At 38.5% G+C, this 9,892-nt stretch overlaps 1 protein-coding gene across 1 annotated transcript in view; it reads left to right on the plus strand.

The window, feature by feature from the left end:
• LOC138012624 (serine/threonine-protein kinase Nek10-like) overlaps nt 1–5,752 on the plus strand; it is a 54,722-nt gene extending 48,970 nt beyond the window's left edge. Inside the window, exon 41 of the mRNA XM_068859447.1 lies at nt 5,113–5,752. Within this exon, the coding sequence (XP_068715548.1) occupies nt 5,113–5,194 (82 nt within the window). The 3' untranslated portion in view covers nt 5,195–5,752. The remainder of the gene's footprint in view (nt 1–5,112) is intronic.
• The last annotated feature ends 4,140 nt before the right edge of the window (nt 5,753–9,892 follow it).

Here is a 9,892-nt window from a genome sequence, read left to right on the forward strand (position 1 = left end):
CTAGAAAATTTTTATTCGAGGGCCACTTGCTACTGGCTCACAAAGACTACAGAATTTGCCACATGGATGAATACATTTCACCAATGAACGTGAGTGACGGAATAACATTATAATAGTTGCAATAATAATCTGCCCTGAATTGAATTTCCCCTACCCCTCAATATAGATTCTACGCCCCCTTCTTTGTCAGTGCCAAAAATCTGCCAAGAGAACTGAAGCACTAAGTTACACAGAATTAGTCAGACAGGTAGAAAACCCTCAAGGATCAAAGCAGTAGCTGGATATTAAGCAGAGAAAAATCGAGAACGAAAACAAAAACTTTCATAAAAAAACATGAAGGTAAGTATTTGGGTTTAGCTCATTACGACAATGACATGCCAATGCCTTTGCAGTACTCCCCCCTCCCTTCACCAAGACACACACACCACTGACAGCAGTACACTGCTTAGCATTATATTGAGCGCCACAGGCTGTTGGCTGTAATCAGTAACACACTCAACATGTTTCATTTCATATTATTATTTACATGCACAGAACAAACTGCATTGAACACGATGCACAACCCCATGAATTTCTCAAATTGGTTTTGGCCTATTACAAGACCTGTGAGTAAAACCACACCAAAAACTTAGCTCACTATAATAAGGTAAAACAGATATCATTTTCATAATGGTTATGCTTTACAATGTAGCTGTGTCACCGAACACCCAAGGTTAATAATTTTGCTATTATGCCAACAGTAAACACTTAATGACTGGTCCCGAGGGAAACAGTTCATTTTGTTTCCCTAAAAATTTCCAATGTTCCCCTGAGGTGCTGACGAGGGAAACAAAATGAACTGTTTCCTGAGAGACCAGTCATTAAGTGATTTGTTATATAGCACAAATAGGAAAACGTGCAATGGGAACAGCAATGGTGGTCGTCGGTCAACATTTGCGGGCAACAGTGCACTGTTACCCTCTGACGTCATAGATTTTGCACTGTTGCCCGCTCAGAGACTTTTGAACGGCAAAAGTGTTATTGTTAGATGTCATGTGACCTTGAAGTAACCAATGAGAGCGTGCGCTGCTGGAGGCAAAAACAGTTATATAACAAAAATAATTATTATTCAACATAACACTTTTGCTGGAAAAACAAGATCAGCAACACAAATCAAATGTTGAATTGAGAGAAGAAAATGTCATGCTTCACAAAAAAGGACAAAGTTATAGAGACAACACAATTTTCAAGAAAAATATTGGACTGACATAAAAATTAATACCATGCACATGTAACCCTGTGAAAAAGCACCCCAAATGCCTAAATTTCCAATATAGGTTTTAGTCAGAACAAAATTTTCCTTATCACAGACTAAATTCTTATGGTCGTTAATTTTCTTTCTAGTGCAAATAATATTGAACAAAACAAATAGTGTATTGTAATAATCAACTGATGTATGTTTAGTATTTTTTCCTTTCATTTTCCCGAATTTGTTGTCCACCTACATATATCTGTTTGGGTCAAGTTAGCAGAAAATTGGGGAATCCACTCAAAAGAGACAATTGTAATACCACTGGCAGTACTAAATCCTAACATTACTCAAGAACAATGACAATATTATTTGTGTTCCTTTAATATATGTTTTACAACTAAAGGAGACACTGCATTTAGCTCTCTTGTGCACCATACAATTTCACAAGTCACTAGTCAACCACTAAACAAAAGGAGGAAAGAACTTATATGATCCAGACAAAATGGGAAATTTTGGTGGTGAACATTCTCCAGACCTGTTTGAAAATATCTTCCACGCCACAATGTATTTACAATAATGAAAAGGGTTTTCCGTGAACCAAGAAAGCTAATCTACAGAGAGTAAAAGTAGGTTGCTGTACTACTGCACAACTTCAGTTTCTTCATAAATCAGGTATGGCTACCATTTCCTACAGACAAAAACAATGATAAAACCATTACACAGAAAGTGAATGATGACAGTGTAAGCACAAGGGGAAAGATAATACCTTACATTATGAAATTTTGAACCACGGATACTGTGTTTTTAGCTTTCTGATTGGTTCACTCACTCTCAGTTAACAGCTCTTATACAGTATGACATAATATGGAAACTGATTGCGTCAAGGGTTATCACGCTGGAAACTGATTGGCTTTAAATTTGTCCAAGTGTTAAGAATCAAATGAAAATTTAATAAAACAATAATCAATGGATATGATTGAGTGGTTGATCTCATATCAACATGCACTCATGGAATCGTAATAATATTATTGTTCATTAGAGCGGTTTTCAATTGAGTGTCGAAAGTAATTAGCGAATTACTTTGGTTTTGCATCTACTTCACTCGGTGATTGGTTCAAAGTTTTCGCGCCACTTTTTTAACCAATCAGAAGTGAAACCAAAACCAATTGTGGCTCGCGCGTGCACATTTTCCCGCCTTTTGTGTCGGCTACGAGTAATTACTTCGAGTTTTGATTGGTTTACTGGATTGTCTCCGTCCTTTTTGATTGGTTAAAGTAATTACTATGGTTTTGGTTTTACGACACTCATTTGAAAACCGCTCTATTGTCTTGTGCTATAGGAATTATATGCTTATTAGTATAATTACTGAAAGTTCTCTGCGCTGATTGGTTGTCATTGAGATGATTATTATTACGTGATAATCACCTAAGCGGTTTTTCAAAATAGCCACAAGCTGTTTTGTTGAGGTGACAGACGAATAAATTAATTGTTTTAAAGAAAATGTGTATTATTCAAATAATCAACTATGTAATAATCGATTTGCATGATGGCATCATTTACTAAGAAATTGAGTTGCTTCTATTGTCAGGCAAATTTAAATTATTGTTTCCGATATTCCCTCAGACGCTATGAATGTTGGTGAATAAAAACCTCAACTTCATCTCGGTTTTTATTAACCGATATTCACCTTGCCTTCGGCGAATAATAATTGTTAATAATTATTATTTGGTGTTCATACTAATTTTTAGTGTAATAGAATTTTCAGTCAGGGGTATGCATCTAACTAAAGCTGTAAGGCTTATTACTATTTTTATCATTATTATTATTATTATTATTATTATTATTATTATTATTATATAATGTACCTGAAGTGTTTGCATGCTTCCAAATGCATAAAGCTTTACTGCACATATGTTTTTGTAGCCGTTTTGCAAACATACATGTTTAAATGTGAAAAAGTTGACCAATATGGTTACTCTGTTACAGTAATGTACTTTTCTGGGCTGTTCCACAACTGATCAGGGCAATATTGCCAAACACTGAGTGGAAGACGCTTTGATGCAGATTTCCTGGAATGGTTTCTGCAAAAATATTTGCGAGGAACAGCAACAAAAACCTCGCACAGATTGATGGCATTTAACAGTCAAGCTTACGTGACGTGGAAATTGTAAATCCCAGGTGTCAAGAAAATTCAACTTTGTGGCTGAAGTTCACTCACAGTTCATCTGCAGCAAGAAACCCAGTGGACGATTTTATACGATCAAAGTCGTATGACCGCGTTACAGTCTTCAATAACGTACAACGGCCAGCCAAACTTATTTTGAAAAGCAAAAACCTTTCGTCCATCAAGACCAAGTTGCTCCTGTAGTTCCCGAGAACAAAGAAGAATCTCGTTTCCAGTTCGCTGGTTTCTGTAAGATTTTTAAATAATCTGGGGGCAGACCAACACCCCATGTCAAGAAAATTCACAGTAGCCAAACCCAACAAAATGATACAAGAGGACGCATTGCTACTTGACATGCAGACTTGCGAAGTAATCAATCGTGTGTCCTCGACCGTTGATTTGGAATCGCTGAGTGTTCTCTCCGACCTTGAAAAAAATTCCTCTGGCACCCAGGGTATGAGTCGTCTAACTTTCCACAAAATTTGACAAATGCTAGAGTGTTGTTCTCCACTTCGATCGATCACTATCTCGATCACTTCGAATCTTAAGAGTTTGCGCAGGCGCAGTTACGCGAAAAAAGCCATTTTACGTCAGTATTCTCTAGCCAATCAGCGGTTTTTGCGCTCTGTCTACAATAGTACAGTTTCTTGAAAGTGTTGAAAATGCCGGGCTTGAGCCTCCTTAACTTCTTTCTCATCACGGGCACTCGAGAAAGCTGGAACTGCGACACACTCGCTGATAAGCAAACGTTTGTCCAGGAATATGATCTTATGTAGCCCGAGCTCCTCTCAACATGGTCTAATCTATTCACTCCCGTTAGTTACTGAGAGAGCAGTGCTGTCAATTGCATGCATTTTATTCAGTTTCTCCTCTATGTTTTCTCAAGGGAGATTATAAATTTTTGGGCTGCATTTGCCGCGCTTGTTTACTGCGCGCTACTAATCACAAAACAACCAGTGGTCTGGATTAAAATGGCTGAGGGCAAATACCCAAAGCCGGTTTAATGTCAATTTCGAATTAAGTAACATGCACAGTCTAAGGATTTGGACAAAACGATTCCGCCCTGTAAAGGTGAGGGCATAAAAACGCCTGAAAAAGAAGTAAGCCGCCTATAAGGCACGCGGACGGGACAAAGGGAGGAGGTGGGTTTGAAAAAACGCAACATCACCAGCGATGATCTGCAGAATGAATGAATACCTCGTGGCGGAGCCGAGCTAACTCGTGATACAGTAGAAAGAGGGGGGTCGGCGTAATGAAAAAATAACACCTCCAACGCTAGCCCCGCTACGTGACTTGCTTGATTACATAACCATCGTCGCGGCGTAACAAACTGCGCGCGTGACTAGAAACTTGCTTGTAGCTGAAGTAACCTAAAAGGATTAATAGCAACCACAGGGGAAAACATAAAAATCCTATTCGCAAGCAAATATTTTCATTATTCAGTTTTGTCGATCTCCTCAGTTTTAGCGATCTCCTCAATACACCTTATTCCAAAATGGCTACTACCATTTTAGTAGTCTTTTGCTTGCTTGCAAATTAGCTCTTGTTGCCTCGTTTAGGTTAAATATTCTTTTGAATTTTAAGTTTAAGAACGAGGCAAAGAGAGCTAATTTGCCACCAAACATGGCGGTCATTTTGATATAAGATGTATTATCCGCATTTATTTATTATTTCCTTTCGTAAGTTAATACGTGATCTTAATTTCCTTTTTTTTCAGAAATCGTACCGTTCCTTTGGGCCCTATTGGCACTGCATCCGGTGGAAATTTTGGTCCCTCCAAGAGGGGTGCTAATTCATAACTCGTAAAAATGAAATCCTTTGAGTCCAACTAAAAATGACAATATAAATTAAAACCTGAAACAAATCCTTGATAATTGAGTGTATTTTCTTTAAATGAAAAGGCCCGTTGTCATCGGCTCATATTGGAGCTATAGAAATTGACAATTGGGAAGGAAGAAAACCTGATGTCGTGGTTGAATGTTTAATATTTTTTGTGTTGTCACTTTCGTATCGTTTAATTGCCTTTTCACGAATGCGTTGAAATCATGCCCAGTGTCGCGAAGTTTTAGTTCATAAATCTCTTCATCTACCAGTCATCTTTGTCCTCTTTCATCTTTTTCAAATGTGTTTGTCATTTTGGTTGGAAAAGGGATTTCATTTATCTTAAATATTGTGCATATGACAAGACTAAGTTATTTTTGTAATAGACTTTTATTTAATGCGCAATAGGTGTACATCAGAAAGAAAAAAAGTTTATATTCACTTTGCGCATGTTTGCGCTGTTGTTATTATATCATGATGGTTTGAAGGAAATTTGTATTTTTCAGCGTTGATGAAACGAAAAGTTGACCTTCTTATCTTTTGGAATTCATTTAATGTCTTCCTAGAGGGAAATTCCTTAGTGATGTGAACTCGTTTGCTAAATTCAGGCAGTACTAATTTTGCTTCGGCCGGTCAATTAATGAAAGGACAAATTAATCAATCGGTAGCGGTGCTGTCAGTCATCATTGTTTAAGGGAGTAGAATGTACGTTCTCATAGGCGTTGTCACACTGAAAATTGTGAAATTTTTATGGCTAATATTTCGCTGTTTATGAAACCGCGGCGTTAAACTGTAGAAATAGCCAGGTTTAATAACTTTTGAAGTCCATTTAAGGAGGCTCCCTACAATAAAATTTAGCCTATACCATTAGACTTTAGACGGCCACAGTTCTTATATGCAAGCACCTACAGCTTTGAAACTTTAACCACATACTAGAGGAAGTTTGAAGTTTGTAAAAATTTAGTTGAGATGGCGTTCTAGGTTACCAGGGCAACGAAACAGTGACGTCATGGTTTTTGATTAGCAACAATTTTACGCTTTATTCGATCTAAACTTTTGAAATGATACGTAGGGTACTAATCCTGAGGTGTTTGTCTAACGTTTGACGAAGTTTGAAGAAAATCGTAAAAGCCGATTTTAAGTTATTCGAGAGAGAAGTTTTTACACCTAAAAAACTCAATTTGCCGTCACTCTTACAATAACTTTCAAAAGAAGCGCTGTTTTTAATATATAGAAGAATCGCTTGTCATGTAAGTCTTTAAGAGGTATCAAGCTAGCTCTCCGTGAAATTTCATGATATAAACTGCTTTTGATAGCCGTTGACTAACTTCAACGGAAAGCATTATATTTTGCGGAATTTCGTCAAACTTCGTTCCCAGAACGTCTGGCGGTCTAGCTGAAAAACTGGTCGATGAATTTTTTTTTAAATCTTGTATTCTGTAATTAAGCATATTTCCAAATAACTTGCCAAGCGCCGACAGAATTGAAGCTTTTTAAGAGTTCCAAGTATCACTTTGATCACGCTCACGTGGTAACGCGTCGTGTTGGAAGAAAAAAAATGGTTTTCCGAGGAGAAAGCAAGAAGAGAAAGGCTGAAGCTTTCAAACGCAACATTTTTCAGGCTAAACAAGTGAAAAGTGATTTTCCAACACGACGCGTTACCTCGCGAGCGTGACCAAAGTGATACTTGGGACTCATTAGTGGAACCAGTTTTGCATGCTGGAATATGGAAGAGCCAGCTCGGGTGGTGTAAACAAAGAGAGTGTAGAAACGTGAGCGGAGATTCAAAAAATATACCGAACTTTGGGATTATTTTCAGTGTCTTAAAAAGCTTCAATTCTGTCGGCGCTTGGCAAGTCATTTGGAAATATGCTTAATTACAGAATACAAGATTTAAAAAAAAATTCATCGACCAGTTTTTCAGCTAGACCGCCAGACGTTCTGGGAACGAAGTTTGACGAAATTCCGCAAAATATAATGCTTTCCGTTGAAGTTTGTCAACGGCTATCAAAAGCAGTTTATATCATGAAATTTCACGGAGAGCTAGCTTGATACCTCTTAAAGACTTACATGACAAGCGATTCTTCTATATATTAAAAACAGCGCTTCTTTTGAAAGTTATTGTAAGAGTAACGGCAAATTGAGTATTTTAGGCGTAAAAACTTCTCTCTCGAATAACTTAAAATCGGCTTTTACGATTTTCTTCAAACTTCGTCAAACGTTAGACAAACACCTCAGGATTAATACCCTGCGTATCATTTCAAAAGTTTAGATCGAATAAAGCGTAAAATTGCTGCTAATCAAAAACCATGACGTCACTGTTTCGTTGCCCTGGTAACCTAGAACGCCATCACAACTAATTTTTTACAAACTTCAAACTTCCTCTAGTACGTGGTTAAAGTTTCAAAGCTGTAGGTGCTTGCATATAAGAACTGTGGCCGTCTAAAGTTTAATGGTATAGGCTAAATTTTATTGTAGGGAGCCTCCTTAATTCGGGTATTTATGAGAGAAAATGTAAACAATGACGTCAACAGACTCTCTTATTGGCCTTTTTCGTATTGTTGAAATGAAATAAGCGTGTTATTGAGGGGATGCAGTGTAAATGATTGGCGTTTGCATTTCGCATTCCTCTCCATCCCACGCTTGTTTCAGTCCAACCGGGCAAAGGTTTTGTAGTTACTTTGGCATCTTCTTCAAGTCGTGACAACGGGCTTTGTTTTTGAAAAAATGTTGCCATACGCCGGTCCTGACCAGAAACACCTCTGAAGGAAAGTCTGAGCAGCGATGGAATACGCAAAGGCTCAAGTCTTAAAACATTTCCTTACTGGTTCCGTCTAAGATAAAGTACAACCAAGTTGTTTAAGAGAACATGTCAGTCTTGAAACAGTTGTTTTTACTGTCAAGAAGTCTCTGAGACTGTTTAAAAAGTTCTGACTAGTACTAAGCTATGTGGTCCTGGAATAATTAAGAGAACTTTCCTTCTTACGAGTTTAATCGCTGAAATTGCTTCCAAATTGCCAGTGGAAGAGAGGGGTGGGGAAGAAGGGTCTTAACTTTCTCTCTTTTAGTGGAGTGGTGATTTCATCTTATTTTACGCATGAAAGTAAGGTGTTTTGTCTTGAAAAAGACAGTCTCTGCTTCCTTGTCAACTGTGTACCTCACCCGCCCTCCCATTCCACGGCTTTAAGTCGAAAATATAGTAATGAAATTATGCTATGGGCTCTCAATAAGCACCAAGAATCATCTTTAGCTGTGCTATTGTAGATGAGTCTTATATTTTGAACCATGAAACGAAGGATTTATTCTGGAAAAGAAATGTTAGATGGTTGTTTGTCGCAAGAGAATGATAACTACCTGGGGCGGGTTCCTGAAAGGTGTAAGAAATCTTTTCCGGGGATAAATGTGCCGGAATAAGGCACATTTATCCCTGGAATAGAGGTATTTCATCTTTCAGGAACTGGACCCTGGTTGGCAATTCATGCAATACTGACCCCATTTGTTCGAATGGTGGATAGCACTATGCACTGGATAAATCACTATCCACTGGATAACAGTTAGTTGGTTTTGTCTAGTAGTTATCCGCTGCTGGATAGTGATTTATCCGGTGGATAGCGACAACTGGGGCCTGGTGTTTATCAATTCTTATTAAATAAGACCTTTTAATAACCTGCTTTCCATGTATCATGACCGACCCTCAGATTTGGGAGTACGAAAATCACTTCTAAGCAATCACTTGTTGAACTTCTTATGTCCCGTTAAGCAGGGGTCGACAAGTAAGAGTTTTCAATAATTGGAATCTCAGGCGAGGTGTACATAACAACCGTTTGGCGGATGGCGCCCTCGATTTTTCACGTTACGGAGAACCGGGACCACGTGGATAGGTGGTCCACTGCCCAGCTAGCAAAGATCAACTAGACTCACTTGTTCAAGTAGTAAGAGTCTTCTCGCAATACATTAAGATTTCTTTTGGGCTAGACAAGTGTGCGGTCCTGGAAATGAGAAGGGGAAGACAAGTTGGCAGTAGCGGAATAGAACTACCCGACGATCAGCATATCGGGGAAATACCTTGGCATCTTACAGTTGGAACAGACTCTCAACACCAAGATGAAAGGAAAGATAACGTCGGAGTATATCAGAAGAGTCAAGAAGTTGTGTAGATCAAAACTCAATGGAGAAAATTTGATCGATGTCATCAATGCTTGGGCTGTAGGTGTAGTACGCTACAGTGCGGGGATCGTGGACTGGACAATGGAGGAGGTAGACAATGGAGAAGGTTGAAAAGCACCAGGAACTAGCATTTGAAATCAGAAGGATTCATGGAGCCTCGAAAGTCACCATAATACCGATCGTGATTGGTGCTCTTGGAAGCATATTAAAAGCTGCAAAGACCTGGTTTGGCAAGCTAGATGTACCTGACTTCCTTGGAAGTGTACAATTATCGTCCATCCTTGGAACTGCTCACCTGTTACGGAAAGTGTTGTGTCTCTAAGCTACGGGGAGTGGCTGAGACACAATAAACATTACCCAGTGGAACAACTGGAGAGAATCGAATCGAATAATAATAGTACAATTGGGAAAAAACCATGAAAGATATTAAGTATCAGAAAAAAATTGAGCCCTAGATGGGATTTGAACCCACGACCCTCCGTGATCTAGACTCGTAGTAAGCAATGGTG

This window comes from Montipora foliosa, chromosome 8 (genome assembly GCF_036669935.1).
Source record: "Montipora foliosa isolate CH-2021 chromosome 8, ASM3666993v2, whole genome shotgun sequence".
NCBI classification, from domain to species: Eukaryota; Metazoa; Cnidaria; class Anthozoa; order Scleractinia; family Acroporidae; genus Montipora; species Montipora foliosa.